The sequence below is a fragment of the Astatotilapia calliptera genome, chromosome 23 (assembly GCF_964374335.1).
Source record: "Astatotilapia calliptera chromosome 23, fAstCal68.1, whole genome shotgun sequence".
Taxonomy (NCBI): Eukaryota; Metazoa; Chordata; class Actinopteri; order Cichliformes; family Cichlidae; genus Astatotilapia; species Astatotilapia calliptera.
The window spans coordinates 15,955,732-15,974,321 of NC_137443.1; the positions used below are offsets into that span (position 1 = coordinate 15,955,732).

General features: G+C 37.2%; 1 protein-coding gene across 1 annotated transcript in view; it reads right to left on the reverse strand.

Moving 5' to 3' along the window:
- Nucleotides 1–210: 210 nt before the first annotated feature.
- Nucleotides 211–18,590, reverse strand: part of slc1a7b (solute carrier family 1 member 7b) — a 51,518-nt gene continuing 33,138 nt past the window's right edge. The window contains exons 4-11 of the mRNA XM_026159730.2: nucleotides 16,218–16,260; nucleotides 15,886–16,117; nucleotides 15,671–15,770; nucleotides 11,056–11,289; nucleotides 9,999–10,193; nucleotides 6,911–7,045; nucleotides 6,696–6,795; nucleotides 211–5,144 (exon numbers count right to left, since the gene is read on the reverse strand). Coding sequence (XP_026015515.1) covers nucleotides 4,884–5,144; nucleotides 6,696–6,795; nucleotides 6,911–7,045; nucleotides 9,999–10,193; nucleotides 11,056–11,289; nucleotides 15,671–15,770; nucleotides 15,886–16,117; nucleotides 16,218–16,260 — 1,300 coding nt within the window. The 3' untranslated portion in view covers nucleotides 211–4,883. The remainder of the gene's footprint in view (nucleotides 5,145–6,695; nucleotides 6,796–6,910; nucleotides 7,046–9,998; nucleotides 10,194–11,055; nucleotides 11,290–15,670; nucleotides 15,771–15,885; nucleotides 16,118–16,217; nucleotides 16,261–18,590) is intronic.

An 18,590-nucleotide genomic window follows, 5' to 3' on the forward strand; every position in this document is an offset into this window, starting at 1 on the left:
TTACAATACTGTGAAAACATTTGAAACAAAAGTGCCAATATAAGTACACGATTTCCAATGAAACCAACAAAGCCACAGAAACTGTTGAATCAAACCTGGCTACAAGTATTCTCAAAAAAGGCTGCAATTTAATGTCATTATTCTGAACGTAGAGCTTAGTTTTTACATAAGTAATTGAAGTTTTAGGAATAACACAGAAGATCTAAAACATTTAAAAAATCTCAAGCGTTTATTTTTAAAATGGTAGAGAAAGAATGAATAGCAACAATGGGAAAGCTTTAAAGCTGCATTTCATCACCATAATATCAAATATATTTATTCATCAGCGTTTGAGTCGTTCACTAGATTTGCATTCTGTAATTGCTTCCTTTTGTTTCTGTCAGAGTTTACCAATCTGGGAGAGAACACATAAGCCCCCTGTGGAGTTTTCTGGTAAACAATCAAAAGTTTACATTCCATTTTACAACCGAAAATGTGTTGAATGTGTTGCATTTTATTTTGCTTCCTCATAAAACATTTGCAAAATCAGTTTTCTGCAAGAAAGCTTCCTCCTCTGAATCATCTGGACACGATATAGCCACCTGTTAGAAACTCCAAAGTGAACCACTAAATGTTAATGGACAAGAGGCTTACAGGAAACGCTACGTTAGCTAAATTAGTTTAACATTTAAACCTATTTTCTGCACATTCCAGCACATGAAATAAAATATTTTTTGTTTTTACACTCACTCTTTCAAATAGATGCAAGTAAAACACAGCAGAAAATAAATAAAGTCAAAGACTCAGCGGTCCTGTTGCTCTATTTTCACCTGTATAGCAGGAGTGACGTAGGCGGAGGTGTGCTCTGGTGCAGGTGTGCCGCAGCGGTCAGTTGAAGAATCCACGAGTTTCTCTGTGAATTTCCCATTACATCGTTGCGCACTCGGAGCTTGTTTGGGGGGGGGGTTTCGGTGTAAAAAGAAGTTTTCTTCCCACGCACAACGGACACTAATGTTTTTTATGAAATCAAACTCAAAGTAAGGTCAGTACTTCCACGCTTTAAACGCTGCACGCTCATACTCTCTCCTACACTCGATATATGATCCATTGTTGATCTGCACACAGCTGTTGTCATGAACGACGCACTCGCTTACGTCACTGTCATGAGACATTCTTGCAAAAAAAATCACGGTTTTAGTAACGCAGTGTTCCTATGACAAAGTAACAGTAATCTAATTACCGTTTTTGCAATAGTAATCCCTTACTTTACTCGTTACTTGAAAAAAGTAATCAGATTACAGTGACACGTTACAAGTAACGCGTTACTGCCCATCTCTGGTGACATCGATCATACACAACTTGAAAAGAGTAGGTGGAGTGGACGAGGGTTGCAAAGCAACTTGCAGATGTGCAGAACTGTAGGCAGGCTTAAAAAATGGGAGATTTTTATTATTGTTGTTATTGTTATTATTAGTCCAAAAACACCAGACATAAATCTTTACTGTTTTTTATGATTTAATTATACTCTGGTTTTTCTAGTGTATCTTTTAGAAATGGAGTATAATGTCAGAAACATAAAGTGAACAGGAGACTGGTAATTGATTCTGTCCACTCAGAACATATTTACTGCCATCAATTATCAATATACGTCACTTGTAAATAGACATCTTACCTTCATGCTGTTTAACAAAAAATAAGTTAACTAAACTCATAATGAGTGGTAAGATAAGATAAGATAAGATAAGATAAGATACTTTTATTAGTCCCACAAGTGGGAAATTTCAGATCAGATAATTTAAGATAAAAATTATAACGATTTTTTCTGCTATTACTAAACAGTTTGGATAAATCGTAATGTTTTACCAGCGAGTTGGTTTAATAATAGCAATAATCTTGAAAAGCAGTGATTTACCTGCAGTGAAGGTAAATATACATATTATTTTCCACTATGATTAATAACATTTGCTTGCGAATGAAATATTTTAATTCTATCAACAAAACCGGAGCTTCAACCAGTGCTGATTTTACTGACCCTTTAGTTCATTCATGTTTTCTAACAGGATACATATTTCAGCATAAAATCTCACTTTATTGATATGAATGCAATATTGTCATACATAGACAGTCAAAAACACAAGAATAAATTATTTGAAAAGGCTGAAATCTGTTCGCTGTTTCTGCAGCTTCTCCCACACATGGCAGTGTCACTGCTCTGTGTGGAGCTATAGCAGATCTGTTCAGTATTATAAAAAAAGGCAGGACACTAACCAGAGAAAAACACATCTCAGTCTGTATGCTCTGAATTCTCTGGTATTTACTGTGTAAAGAGCTGAGAAAAATTATTAATGGAATGACAAAACAGATGAAAACATACTATTTGGAAGAGTACATTTCTGCCTTTATATGACAAAATTGAAATGTACAGTAAGAAAATGTTCTTAATAATTATAATTTTGGATCATGATGGAAATTCTCTTTCTGGAGCGGCAAAACTGCAATGGTAATTTATAAATAGCATGTGCTCTATGCTTTTTCTGCAAATGTGCATTAAATCTAGATTCTTTCCAATAGCCTGCAGGCGGCCATGCCTCTGAGTTGCTGAAAGAAGTATGACTGTATAGACATTGATTTATGACCCAAGTAAAAACGTTCCAAATGAATGCAAGTATTCTTTATTTTAAATTTGCGTTCCCATATAGAGTAAAATGGGCGTTAGGTTGTGTTAGGTTTGAGATACCCTTTGAGTGAGTTTGTCAAATCTTCAGTTATATCACCATCTCAAACGGTACCAAGCAGTCCACAAAGCATTTGGTAAAATCATGGTGCCTGTGTCAAGTATTACGCATGCACATATGTGATATGTTTGCTGACAAAGCCAGTGGAAAGAAACTATAGTTCACAATTTTCCAGCAGTTTCAATGTAAGACGATATGTCAATAAATAAAAAAAAGAAGAAGGAGATGGTGCTGTTCTAAGAGGTTTATGAAAGTAGCTTATTATTAACTAGAGTAAAATGACATGAACAGTCGGTCAGGGTGTTTGTTGCTAGTTAGTTGCAACTTAGACTGTCTTTGCAGTTGTTATATAGATATTTTAGTGAAGGAAAATGGCGTGAATATCCAGGCCCGTGCAACATATTACGATCTTAATTTCCATTCAAAGATGTCTCTGACTGATTTCTTTCACTTATTCAAGTTTCATCTCCCTGTGGTGAATTAGCAAGTGTTTGCTCCCTACTGGCTGTCACCCAGTAACAGCCAGTAACCTCCAGTAGTCGAGGAATAGACAGCTGTGGTGGTGGGGTGTGTCACTAACCAGCAGTGTTGGGGAGTAACGGAATACATGTACCGCCATTACGTATTTAAAATACAAAATATGAGTAATTGTATTCCGTTACAGTTACCATTTAAAAAGGTGGTATTTAGAATACGGTTACTTTGTTGAAATAAATGGATTACACTGCGGTACTTTCCTGTTTCATATTGTCACGGGTTGTTTGGGTTTGTTTGACAGCTATGTTCTGTTGTTCCAGGCGGCAGCGCTCTCTCTCTCTGCGACTGTGTGCCTCCTGGGTGAGAGAGAGCCCGACATGAACCCGCCGTATTAGTCAGAGGTCCCTTTACTACAGTTCGGAGTCGCGGACCTTCGGTAATAGTAATAAATCACACAGCAATAGTACATTCACGTAGTTGTAAAAAGCATGATAATATATTAAGTAATCCAAAGTATTTAGAATACGTTACTGTCATTAAGTAACGTAACGGAATACGTTACAGAATACATTTTGGGGCATGTATTCTGTAATCTGTAGTGGAATACATTTTAAAAGTAACCTTCCCAACGCTGCTAACCAGTGTGAGTGATACACTTATATAGGCCACTTTACAAAAACATTTTTTTTACATGTGTGTTATAGTCGGATTAATTTAATTGTAGCATAAGTTACCCAAATCTGACTATTGAACTCCTTTAAATAGCTCAACTTTTAGATGCGTTTCCAGATGGAACAAGGCATGTAGTTTTCCATCCCCTTCTTCTACTGGAGTTGGGATTGGGTGAAATAATTTAGGTTGGGTATTGACAGGAGGAAGCTGCCCCAGTGCTTTATTGGCTCACTACATAAATGAGAAAAAAAAATAACCAACTAACACAGCAGAAATGGAAGAGCTGGTTAGTAACTTAATGTTTTATTGAAATGTGCCAATTTCTGTTTGATATCAAGTCAACTGACAAACATTTAATTAAATTACTAGTGGATGTTTTCAGGCTGCTAATATGCCAGAAAGCTTAATTAAATCAAATGATCCTGAGGCTGTTCAAACACATAAAACAGTTCTAATCTCTGTTTTAAACACATATCAAAGTTATAACATCACTACAGGGGTGGGTACAAATTCAGTTCACTCAACTTCCTCTTGTCCCATAATAACCATCAGCCTAGCACCACCAGCTTTGTTAAGGCAAACTTAAAAAATGTGTGCATTTCACTTTGCCTCCTGATCATTTAGCTCCAAGCAGACATCCTGTCTCATCTTTTATAATGCAAACAGCTGGCTGCTTGCAGTACAGCAGTACAAAAAAATACATTGTCAAAAAACAAAACAAAAACAAAAAGTCATAAAAAATGTATATATCAAATAAAAATGATTGAATCAATGCAAGTAATAGCAGGTACAGGACCAAGGACAAATTTTATAATAGAAATCGTATCATTGTCCTTGTGTTGCCATAAATTCCACTGTAAATGCGCTATTGTGGAGTCTTTTGCAACTGCTTTGCTTTAAAAGGTTTTTGTGGAGCTAGATGAGCTCATCTGTATTGTCCTTCTGCCTGCACGGGTGTCCTTTGCTGCTGCGCTCCTTTCAGCATAACTTACAGAGAACCATTCAAACTGCAAGAGGAGGCTATACATTGGTCTCAAGGCCATTCATATCTATAGTGCAGTGTTCTTTGCTCTTCTTCAGATGTCTCGGAGGAATTGGAGGTTTCTTCCTGTCTGAAAGCGGCCGAACGCCCTCCTCCAGTTGTATGAGTTGAGCCACTTCAGGAGGGATGAACTGGTGTTTGACCCCTAAAGGAGGGGGTCGGCAGTTGCCATTGTTGGTGTGGCAGTTCATCACAGGAGGGGTGCTCATTGCTGTTTTGGTCTCACAGATCAAAGGTACCTGTAGATTGGATAATATATGGGACTACTTGAAAAAATCTGGAGTGCTCAGAAGGTTCTCTTTGTTAAGGAAACCAAAGGTTGAAAAGGAAAAATGATCCAAGGCTATTGAAGTGCCACTTCTTGTGGTTGTAATACATTTTAGTTTTTAACAAATACATTTTTCCAATGGCAAAAATAAATAATGAAATTATTAGATTATTTTTTCCCATTATTTAAATGTTCATCAATTGTGTGCAATTTTTTTTTTTTTAGCTCAGTCTCCAAAATCTTTGTATGTTGTGTAAAACGTGCACAAAAGATTTGGAAGCCATTTAAACCCCAATCTAAACCACTTGTCAAACTTAGGGTGACTGAAGCTGTGATAGGATGAGAGGCGGGGCGCGTCCTGCACAGAGCATCAGTCAGTCAACTAACATCAACAACAACTAACAAATCAGATTTCATTATTAGTCACTGCCGTTTTGTACTGTTCAATTACAACCCCAATGAAAAAAATAAAAATGTTGAGGCACACAACGATGTGTGCTGCTGGTAAAGTTTCTGGGCTGCCTTTCCTCATAACAGCCACCCCTCAAGATTCTCTCCATATAAAGCAATGCAATATCAGGGACTCTAACATCCAGTCCTTTTACTGAATTCCACATGCTTTCAACTGGTGAAAGGCATGGAGTGTCTGGACGGGAGGATATATTGCTCTAAGACCTTTACATACCTTTCAGCATTGATGGTGCCTTTCCAGATGCTTTCACATCTGGAAAGGCACCATCAGAATTGGCTATTCTGATCATGTTCACATGCGCCTTCATCTTTGCATGATACAGCTTTAACCTACATTTGTGAATGGCATGTTGAATTGTGTTTAGAGAGTGATTTCTGGAAGTGTTCCTAAGCCTATGTAGTATTAATCATGTCTGTTTTTAATGAAGTGCTGCCCCAGGTCCTGAAAATCATAGTAATCCACTACTCATTTTCAGACCTGTCCCCAGATTCTGAATATTCTGACTTTGAATATTAGATTTTTATTATGTGCTGCAGATGATGAGATATTCTCACATTTCTACATGCATTATTTTGTAGATTAGGGAGCCTCTGCCCTTCTTTACTTCTGAGAAACTCTCTAAGATTCTCTCTTTATACCCAATGGCACTGATCAGTTGCCAGTTAACCCAATTAGATGCAAAATGTTCCTCCAGCTGTTTCTTTTTAGTGCTGCTCACTTTTCTCAGCTTAAAGGTTTATGGGAATCTTGTGAATCATTTCATTCTGTCTTATTTGCATTTTATACACCATGTCAACGTTTTGGAACTGGGGTTGTAATTGCTGTCTAAAGGATTGCAAATGATTTGATGAAAGTAGGGAGGGGCTAAACCTAAAATTATAGTAAATACACACTTAAATCTTCAGTTTCTTCTAAATGCCTACTACTTAGCCAAATCTCTAAAAATGCGTGAAACAGAACTAATAACGTTTTCAGCCCCAAGAAGCAAACTATGGGCTCAATCACCCCAATTACCCAAGTCCTTTGAAACATATTGTCATTAAAACTCACCCCATCTCCCTCTTTCATGAAGTCTTTTCTGCAGATGTGTGCCATGATGCCTGTGGCCAAAGCATCCCCCATTACATTGACCATGGTGCGAAATCTGTCTCTGTAAAAGAAGAAGACATTTAAGACACTTTTTATTTGGACCGATAGAAATCGAGTCAGTAGAGCTGTTGTCGGTTTGGATCTTTAATACATTTTAGAAGTGATATGCAACTTACAATGCCCAGTCTACTGCAATGATGAGAGTGATGTCGTCAGTTGGCAGACCAACAGATGTTAGCACTATCACCATGGTGACCAGCCCAGCTTGTGGTATTCCTGCTGCACCTATGCTGGCTGCAGTAGCAGTGATGCTGTTGGAGAGATGGGAGGTGAAGTTAATTAAAGTAAAAAAGCTGATGACAAATATAAAGTGGACGACTTCTTCTGCTGAAACAGTACACGTGTGACAGAAAATATGGCAAAGCAGAACAGCTCTACTTTAAAAACTGCTTCTTTGTCCAAATAAACCCCTAAAGTGACAAAGAATGCTTTCAATTTGCATTTATGCCAACCAGACTCCCTGAGTAACCCAGAGGGTTAGTGTTAGAGAAGAGGAAGCTAGACAAAGGGTGAGACGGAGTCAGATCATCCACTGTGGAGACCCCTGAAGGGAGCAGCTGAAAGAAGATGTTTCTGTGACAGAGGTATTGGTCCATGACATCAACTGTTGTGGAATTTTAACTTCAAATATAGTCCTGATATTCTCACATACTTTTACTGATTGTTTCCCCCCCCCCCATATGTGGTGGTTCTAATTCATTTTTCCATCTATTTTTGTTCATCAGGATTTGTTGTGTTTAGTTCATTTTTGTGCTGAATGCAAATACTTTAAAGTAAATTAAAGACTCTTCTTGCCTAATTTGTTTTGTGGATTATATCTCAAGGTGAGCCTGGCCCCAAAAGTACACAATAATGTTAATAATGTCTCTAAGGCAACTGTCTAATTGGGAAGCCTCTTATCTGGTGTAAAATGTTGGCACATCGGATATCTGGTGCAGCTCCAGAGTTTGACGAAGAGATGATCCCACAACTCACTACACCACAGTCTGGGGTGAAATGATGAAATGGGAGTTAGGGTCAGAAACTCAACCATGATATCACGGGAATATACTGGTTTATTGAGGCCACGTGGCTCTTCAGTGATAAGTGATAAGCTGTCATGTTTATACTACATCTATAAAAGCGTACTCTGGCTAATGACAGCCTTCCTTTGTCCTCCGCTTGTCAATTTTTCTAATTTTATGGAAAAACTGGTTCTCATGCAGAGATTTACAAAGTTTTCAGTTTTCACATGTTAGTTCCTTCTACCACAGATCTGAGCAGAGGAGGCAATGAGACAACACAAGGAGCGAGGAGTCAAGGAAACAGGCATTTGGAGCCTCATTTTAAAGCAATGAAAACCAATTAAACATGATGTATTATACACCTGCGTCATAAATAATTTTATTATAGCCCATATATAGGTGTACACAGGGGTAACAGTGCCCATGGCATTTTTTATTTTTTTCTTTACAGCCACTTTTAATTATTTTCACAACATTACACAATGTGAAAGAGTTGAAGGTAAAGACACTTCAGCAAAAGATACATCTGTGCATCCTTGGTTATAGTTCCTACAGAAGCCTCTTCTCTCCTCTGTCCTCCATATGTTTTAGAAGTGTAGAAATTAGAGGAATGAGAGAAGCTCAAAGATTCCTTAAACAGGAAGAAAGCATCTGCAGGGCCAGCCTCTTACACTAATACTGAATTTGAGAAAAGTTCTACTTTTCTTTGCTTTTTCTAAAGAATCTCAGAAAGACAGTATCCTCCATCAGCATTTTGTCAACCAGACCATGGGAGCCTGTAGTTCTCTGTAGTACTTGTTTCTTATCACCAGCAGAGTCCACAGGGAAATGAGACACTTGACTGAGAAAATGTATTAGAGTGTTGGTTTACTTCATCTCATTTATTATATTTATTATCTCAAGGAATGCCAGCAAGCCATTTATTTGTTATTTTTATTTATTTCCGTCTGTTATAAGCCCTTGTTTGTTTTCTGTGATTTATTTTTCCACATCTGTCTTCCAGCAAGCTCCTCTGCATGTTCAGCACCAGTAGATGTTGTTTCCCACACAGAAATAGTGTTTATAAGTAGTGGTTAAAGGGAAACTTATTTTATCTACTTCTTCTTTTTTTGTTTTAATCTTGAAGGCATCAGTATGCTTCAATAGATTTGTTGGTAGAAGTCTACATTTCCCTTATAAAGCTCCAAAACCAACTATCCAACAGCAATGTTCACTGTGAGCATCATTTTACACATAGTAGTCTGATATGACAGACAATTAAAACTACATGTGTGGCTACTGAGCTTAGTTTTTAGCCCATAGTTTGATGTGGTTGATGAATTACGCTGGAACAATCTATTTAAAAAGTCCCTTCAGAAGTTGCAGCCTCTCACTTCGGCGAAGCCTGAGGTCTGGCTGTCATTCACACCAGCAGGCACAATAATACATTCATCAGCGTATTCTTTCTCGAGCTTGAGTCTCTGTGATGATCAGCATGATGAGCCATTCTTTTACGTGCATCCATTGCTGTGCTTGAGCAGCTCTCTGCTGCAACAGTGAATCACTGGGATGGGCTTTCAAACATTTTTTCAGCTTCAACACAAAAACATAAAGCAGCATTATAAACAGATTTCAGCTGCTGACAACTGTCTAAAATTGAAACTCTTCAACTTGAATTTTATTTTGTGAAAGGAAAATAAGTCCCTGAGAGACAAATCTGATGAACAGGGTGTTGTGGTGATGAGCATTGTGTTGATGTGGCAAAAAAACCCACTCCTGCGTCTTCAGTGTGTTGTGTGATACGTAAAACACGATTTTACGTATCACAGTTCAGGTGGTTTGTAGCGAATGTTTTTCCTCAGAAAACGCAGGATGGTACACTAAATCTCCTCACCACCTCCTGAACAAATTTGTGGTGCACTGCAAGATAAATACCTTCTGTTTTGGACACTGCAAGCCCTTCAATTGAAACCTGCTGTTCGGTCATTAAGCCTGACACCGAGGTCTAACCACCAGAGATGATCCTTGACATGAAAGGTGGTTAAGTTTGACACAGAAGGTGATGCTTGCTCTGAGTTAGTGGAGCCCTCTGATCAGAACAGGACTTCCAGCGTGATTAATGTAAAGCATATGAATGACTAAAAATATTCAATGATACTTACATGGCTTTGTCAAAATAAATAAAGTCAATTAAAATTACATTTAAAAAAGGTTTACTGACCTGATGGTGATGATCTGACCGAAGTCCAGCTCATAATTATTAACTTGTGCAATGAATATTGCTGCAACAGCCTCATAGAGAGCGGTGCCGTCCATATTGATGGTTGCACCCACGGGTAGCACGAAACGGATGATGCGACGGTCAATGTGGTTGTTCTCTAAGAGGCACTTGAAGGTTATAGGCAAAGTGGCTGAGCTGAGGAAAACGAAGAAAAAGACAGAGAGGACAGCTAATAAAAAAAATAAATATGAAGCCTCCTAATTTCTCTCAGGTATGCATGCAAACAAACACAATCTGTTCATTCATGCTGACTAAGAATAATAATGCTTTGCATGACAGCATGCAGCAGATGCTTTTTACTAATCTGAGTCTAGCAAACACATGCATGCGTGATGAAGCCAATCTGACCCCAAAGACCTCAGAAGAACTCCGTCTTTGTCAGTCTGCGTATGCAACAAGGAATGATTTGTTTAAAACTGAATAGAAAATAGAATAGAAAACATTAATAGACCATAGCAGTGCTTTTGGAGAGGTTTAACCAGTTTATGTCAAATCACATATTGTTGAGGTGCATTTTCTAAAGTATACTGTTGTGTTTTTCACTTTAGAGCTTCCCTACCTACAACTTGTTTTCATTCGTTTACACACGAGATACAAATGAAGGCAGTCACAGATCTACCACAGCAAACACAATGTCTGCCAAATACATGCAAAAACACTGACATGGTCATCTAAATTAAAACTAAAGCCTGTTTTTGTTATAGAATATGATCTGTCAGCATGCACACATGATACACAAGCATCAGTGGAGTCTGTTTAAAGACACGTGGAATGCTCTTTTACTTTTCCCTCTCTTCCCACACACCAGATGTTTTCTGATCAGCCAACAGCCCTTTGAGATTTTTCACAGTAAAGGTTCCAGTAAAAAGGAAGAAAAGAATAAGTGTTGTTAAGACTCGGGGATGTTTTATTTTGACTCACATATGAGATGATAAAATGAGTTACTGATGTTTTCCTTTTGTAACGCATTCATTCTCTCTATAATAAGTTTCTTTACCTGGAGGAGGTTGCCAGTGCAATGAGCAGGGCTTGCAGGATTCCCCGTATGTAAACAATGGGACTCTTTTTGGTGATGAAGAAGTACATAGCAGGCAGGATAAACAAGCCGTGCAGCACCAAACCAAACACCACAGTGATGGCATAGAAACCGAGCTTCTTCCCCATGGCTGAGGGATCACTCATTTCCAGGATCTTTCCAGCCACCAGGAAAACAATACCAAATGGAAAATACCTGAGGAGATGAAGACAATCAAGTGTCAAAATGACAGTTATAAGTCTTAGATTTTATGAGATGGTGGGAGAAAAGAAGCCATACACAGAGTTTTACACTAAGAAACACCAATGTCCTTTTAAAAAAAATAATTAGATTAGGGGCATGTGAACATATGCGTGCAGTCTGTCCAACCATCAGTCAGCTGAATGACAACCAGACAAGAAATCTAGACAAGAAGGAGCTAGTTAGTTTTAGCAATTGAGCTTTAAAAGTAAGAGTGACAGGATTGTCTAAGACTAAATCCTTTATTTTTTCTTTCTCTGAAAAAACTATTAAATTACAATATACCTGCATACACATAACATAATATACTAGGATAAATGACCAGATTATAATGGTGGAATTAATCCTACTTAATGTGTAGATATTAGATTGACACATTTTTAATATTTATTAATGTGCATATACAGTCCCGATCAAAAGTATAAGACCACTTGAAAAATGGCAAAAAATTATATTTTGCATGGTTCGATCTTAACAAGGTTCCAAATATAGCATAGAGCTTTAACATGCAACAAGAAGGAATGGGAGTGAGACAAAACATTTTTTGAGTATTCAATTCATTGAAAAGAATGCTTAAACTGAAACAGTTTAACAGCTGTTTAACAGCTGATCAAAAGTTTAGTACCACATGCCTTTACAAGCCCAAATCTATGCAAAAATTTGGATTCATTGTCATTTTCTGTCAGGTAGTCACACTGTCATGACATTCTGATGTTGAACTAACAGAGTTGAGCATAAGCAGAGTTTCTCACACACAGACAGTCATTTCGAATTTTTGAAATGATTCTGGAAGACCCGCCAAAATTTATCCAGCACTGAGCCGGAGGATCCAATTGGCTGTCCATCAAGACACTGGACGATCCTTGACCCAAATTAAGGCCATTATTGGTTCTGACTGCAGCCCCATAGCCATCAGAGGGCATCTGAGACCGAAGGGCTTTAAAAACGGCTTTAAATGCTTCGTCTCCTTGAATGCCACAGAACTGACCGTTTGGATTTTGCAAGAGAGCTCCAATCATGGGACATTGAAAGGTGGAAGAAAGTTTTATTCTCTGATGAGAAAAAAATGTAACCTTAATGGTTCTGATGGTTTCCAACGTTACTTGCATGACAAGCAGATCCCACCTGAGATGTTTTCTACGTGCGAGTTTTTTCATTGAAATTATGTTATTTTCACTCTAGTTCTGTTGTTTTCATTCAAATTTGGTTGATTTCTTTCAACTTCTGGTGTTTTCATTCAAATTCCATTCTCTTCATTCTAATCCTGTTTTTTCATTCAAATGTTGTTGTTTCAATTCTAGTTCAGTTCTTTTCATTCTAATTCTGTTGTTTTCATTCAAATTTCTGTTTTCATTCAAATTCCGTTCTTGTTATTCTAATTCTGTTAATTTAGTTCAAAATCCGTTGTTGTCATTCTAATTCTTTTCTTTTCATTCTAATTCCGTTGTTTTCATCCTAAAACTTTTCTTTTCATTCAAACTCAGTTCTTTTCATTCAAATTCTTCATTCTAATCCCCATGTTTTCATTCAAATTCTATCCTTGTCATTCTAATTCTGTTGTTTTTGTTCAAAATCAGTTCTTTTCATTCTAGTGCAGTTCTTTTCATTCAAATGTTGTTGTTTTCATTCAAATTTTGTTGTTTTCTTTCAAATTCCAGTGCTTTCATTCAACTTCCGTTCTTGTTATTCTAATTCTGCTGTTCTCATTGAAATTCTGTTCTCTTCATTCTAAACCAGTTTTTTCATTCAAATTTTGTTGTTTTCATTCTAATTCAGTTCTTTTCATTCAAATTCCATTGTTTTCATTCTAATTCTGTTGTTTTCATTCTAATTATGTTATTTTCACTCTAGTTTTGCTGTTTTCATTCAAATTTTGTTGATTTCTTTCAACTTTGGGTGTTTTCATTGAAATTCTGTTTTTGTCATTCTAATTCTGTTATTTTCATTCAAATTCCATTCTCTTCATTCTAATCCTGTTTTTTCATTCAAATGTTGTTGTTTCAATTCTAGTTCAGTTCTTTTCATTCTAATTCTGTTGTTTTCATTCAAATTCCGTTCTTGTTATTCTAATTCTGTTAATTTAGTTCAAAATCCGTTGTTGTCATTCTAATTCTTTTCTTTTCATTCTAATTCCGTTGTTTTCATCCTAAAACTTTTCTTTTCATTCAAACTCAGTTCTTTTCATTCAAATTCTTCATTCTAATCCCCATGTTTTCATTCAAATTCTATCCTTGTCATTCTAATTCTGTTGTTTTTGTTCAAAATCAGTTCTTTTCATTCTAGTGCAGTTCTTTTCATTCAAATGTTGTTGTTTTCATTCAAATTTTGTTGTTTTCTTTCAAATTCCAGTGCTTTCATTCAACTTCCGTTCTTGTTATTCTAATTCTGCTGTTCTCATTGAAATTCTGTTCTCTTCATTCTAAACCAGTTTTTTCATTCAAATTTTGTTGTTTTCATTCTAATTCAGTTCTTTTCATTCAAATTCCATTGTTTTCATTCTAATTCTGTTGTTTTCATTCTAATTATGTTATTTTCACTCTAGTTTTGCTGTTTTCATTCAAATTTTGTTGATTTCTTTCAACTTTGGGTGTTTTCATTGAAATTCTGTTTTTGTCATTCTAATTCTGTTATTTTCATTCAAATTCCATTCTCTTCATTCTAATCCTGTTTTTTCATTCAAATGTTGTTGTTTCAATTCTAGTTCAGTTCTTTTCATTCTAATTCTGTTGTTTTCATTCAAATTCCGTTCTTGTTATTCTAATTCTGTTAATTTAGTTCAAAATCCGTTGTTGTCATTCTAATTCTTTTCTTTTCATTCTAATTCCGTTGTTTTCATCCTAAAACTTTTCTTTTCATTCAAACTCAGTTCTTTTCATTCAAATTCTTCATTCTAATCCCCATGTTTTCATTCAAATTCTATCCTTGTCATTCTAATTCTGTTGTTTTTGTTCAAAATCAGTTCTTTTCATTCTAGTGCAGTTCTTTTCATTCAAATGTTGTTGTTTTCATTCAAATTTTGTTGTTTTCTTTCAAATTCCAGTGCTTTCATTCAACTTCCGTTCTTGTTATTCTAATTCTGCTGTTCTCATTGAAATTCTGTTCTCTTCATTCTAAACCAGTTTTTTCATTCAAATTTTGTTGTTTTCATTCTAATTCAGTTCTTTTCATTCAAATTCCATTGTTTTCATTCTAATTCTGTTGTTTTCATTCTAATTATGTTATTTTCACTCTAGTTTTGCTGTTTTCATTCAAATTTTGTTGATTTCTTTCAACTTTGGGTGTTTTCATTGAAATTCTGTTTTTGTCATTCTAATCCTGTTTTTTCATTCAAATTTTGTTGTTTCCATTCTAGTTCAGTTCTTTTTATTCAAATTCTGTTGTTTTCATTCTAATTCTGTTGTTTTCATTCAAATTCTGTTGTTCTCATTCAAATTCCGTTGTTCTCATTCTATTCCAGTTCTTTTCATTCAAATGTTGTTGTTTTCTTTCAAATTCCGGTGTTTTCATTCAAATTCTGTTCTTGTCATTCTAATTCTGTTGTTTTCGTTCAAAAGCCATTGTTTTCCTTCTAATTCAGTTCTTTTCATTCAAATTCCATTCTTGTCATTCTAATTCTGTTAATTTAGTTCAAAATCCGTTGTTGTCATTCTAATTCTGTTGTTTGATCAACAATAACGGTGGAACTACTCGTTACGGAGTTCATGTTTGGAACTTTGATATATTTTTTTTTTTGGGTTTGTTTTGTTTGTTTTTTTTGTTTGTTTTTTTTTGGGGGGGGGGGGATCCTAAACTTTTGATCAGCTGTAAATCAGCCTGTTTCAACTTAAGTGTTGTTTTCAATAAATTGCATACTTAAAAAAAAGTCTTGTCACACTCCCATTTCTTCTACTTGCACGTTAAAGCTCTAACCATGCAAAATGTGATTTTTTTGCCATTTTTTTCAAGTGGTCTTAAACTTTTGATTGGAACTGTATAAGATGCTGTGGCTCTATAAACACTTTCTAATCACAGAATAAGATCCTCCAAACAATAACATCCTGACTATAAGGCAGTTCAGGTTCGTCACGATTCTTTTTAATAGAACAGTTTCTCTGAAAATGATTTACTTGGATATTCCTTTGTAATTAGGTAATAATAATTTGCTATTTGCACTCAGACTCATTCTCACTTTGAATCATCCAATAAAGAAAGTGAAAGAAAGGTTAACCATGTCTCAACCTGATTCTGATGATAATACGTAGAGTTCTTGTCTAAACGGCTGATGCTGGTTATGTTTCTTAGAAAATTCTTTCATTCATAGCTTTTTCAAGTAGAAAAAATAATACTTTACAATTACCATATAACAATGGCGACAATCCTAAGGACAGCTTCATTCAGGCTCTGGCAGAAGTTTACCAAGGCACTGCCATTTGGCCCCATCCTTCCTAACATAATACCTGTGAAAACAAAGAAAAACCTCTGAAACAATGATGGATAAAATCATTTAAATTTCTTTATTTCAGGCAAGATGTATTCAAGAAATGTCAGATAAGAACAATGCATTTTTTTTACCCATGGTGGCTGAAAAAATAACAATTCCAAGGACGTTCATTCCATCACTTGTTCCTTCTCGTGTCTGTATGAGAACATCAGGGGGCGGAGTCAGGTCAAGAGCAAAGTTCTGGATGTCGGTTCCGTTGTCATCCTGAATACCGTAGACGAGTGCCCGCCGTGTGGTGGACTCTGACTGGGCCTGACGCACTGTCGGTCTGGGCTTCATTATGTAATCGCTGCTTGTTCGATACTGTTGCCAAGGAACAGAAAGAGTTGCTCTTATAAAAGAAGTCCTACAAAATGTAAACCTTTGTATCTGAAACTGCAGTTTGTGTCATCAGAGGTCATACCTGCTGAAATGTGGCCTGGACCAGATTTGCTGGAAACATGTTGCTGCAAGGCAAGCGCATACATTTAATGAATCGTTCTAAAAGGTTGAACACAATGCCAGCTAATAAAAAATTGAGCTGACCAATGCAGTGCATACATACAGACACCAAACTCAGTAGACCTCCTGTGACCTTATTTTGGAAATATCTGCATAAAGGAACTCTCTTCTATATTAATCCATTCCTCTTTTCTTATGGAGTCAGATACTGAGAAGATGTTTTAGGGTGATTTAGTCCTTGAATCCAAGGACAAAATTATCATCGTTTTGAAACTGTGCAATAATGAAGGCCAGATGCCTGTAATGGAGAAAATAAAACCATGAAATTTTTCCAAGATAGGGAGTCTCAGGAGACATAATTATTTCATCCGTCCATTTTCTGCTGATTATCCCTCTCACCAATGACCTCTTCCTTACAAGAAGGTGCAAAGGCTTTCCCAAACAAGTCAAGAGAACTGTTCTCTCCAACGTGTCCAGAGTTTGCCCCATGGATTTTTCCCAGGAGGACATATCCAAAACACTTCGCCTCCATCTCCAGGTCAACAAGCCATCGTCAAAAGCAGCTCAGTCAACTCTTTTTGATGTGGAGGACCTGTTGTTAAGGGAAACCCCAAACACCCTTTGGAAGAAACCCATTTCTGCTGATTGTATCTGTGATCTTATTTATTTGTGCTCTACCAGATTGAATGATAAATCATCAGCTTCACTTTCACACTCAGGGCTCTTTTCCTTTTGAAAAATCAGCTCAGCATCTTTGTCATTGCAGACTACCCTACCCACACTTGTGAACAAGATCCTGAGATGCTTGAGCTCCATCACTTGGGGCAGTATCTCATCCCCAGAGTTGGCACCCCAAACGAGAACCATAGCCTCAGACTTGATTAATTGGTTTATTGTCATTCCCGCTGCTTCACGTTCTGCTGCAAAGTGAATACTGGAGGTCACCACTAAAAAAAGCAAATAGAACCACATCATCTGTTAGAACCTGCGACAACCGAATTGACACCCTTTACCCCTTGGCTGAGCTTAGAGCCAAGGTCTCACTGTAGCTGTACAAGGACAGCACAGCCCACAATAATGTACCCCTGAAGCACCCTCTGAAGGACACCCTGAGGGAATCCCACACTTCATCAAATATAGAGCGGATATACAGGGTGGGCCATTTATATGGATACACCGTACTAACATGGGAATGGTTGGTGATATTAAAGTCCTGTTTGTGGCACATTAGTATATGTGAGGAGGCAAACTCCTGAAGATGGGTGGTGACCATGTTGGCCATTTAGAAGTCGGCCATCTTGGATACAACTTTTGTTTTTTCAATAGGAAGAGGGCCATGTGACACATCAAACTTATTGGTAATGTCACAAGAAAAACAATGGTGGGCTTGGTTTCAATGTAACTTTATTCTTTCATGAGTTATTTACAAGTTTCTCTTTGTTCACAGCCATTGACATGTCGAAGAGGTTAACACGTTAGGAGCAGGTCGAAATTGTGTTGATATCTGTGAACGCAGTAACCAGATCATTGCAGCAGATTTCAATGCAAGACACCCTACAAGACCACCCATCTCCCATGCTACAGTTAGCAAACTGCTTGCTAAGTTTCGTGAAACTGGTTCAGTGTTGGATTTGCCAAAATGTGGACGCAAGAAAACTGTCACTAATGAAGAAACATCAGTGGTTGTCCTAGCCTCATTCAGCAAGAGCCCACAGCGTAGCACTCGCCACATGTCACTGGAGAGCGGCATTAGTCGAACATCCCTTCGGCGGATATTAGCTACTCACAAATGGCACCCTTACAAACTCCAGCTACTACAGCATCTCATCGAAGATGACCCAGATTGGCACACAGAATTTGCAGAATGGGCAAAACAAAAATTGGAACAGGACCCTCAGTTCACGCAGAAGATTTTGTTCAGTGATGAGGCAAACTTTTATGTGAATGGTGAAGTTAACAAACAAAACCACCGCTATTGGTCTGACACTAACCCACATTGGATGGATCCCTCCAAGACTGTTGGAACAACAAAAGTGATGGTTTGGTGTGGTATATGGGGTACAACGATAGTGGGTCCATTCTTCATCAATGGAAACATCAAGGCCACTGGATATTTGAAATTGATGTGTTTCCCTCTTTATGCACTGAAGCTGGCACGTTCCCTGAGTTCTTCCAGCAAGATGGTGCACCACCACATTATGGGTGCCAGGTCCGAGCATTCCTAGATGAACAGTTTTCTGGAAAGTGGATTGGTCGCCGTGGGCCAGTTGAATGGCCCCCAAGGTCTCCCGATCTGACCCCCTTAGACTTTTATCTTTGGGGTCATCTGAAGGCA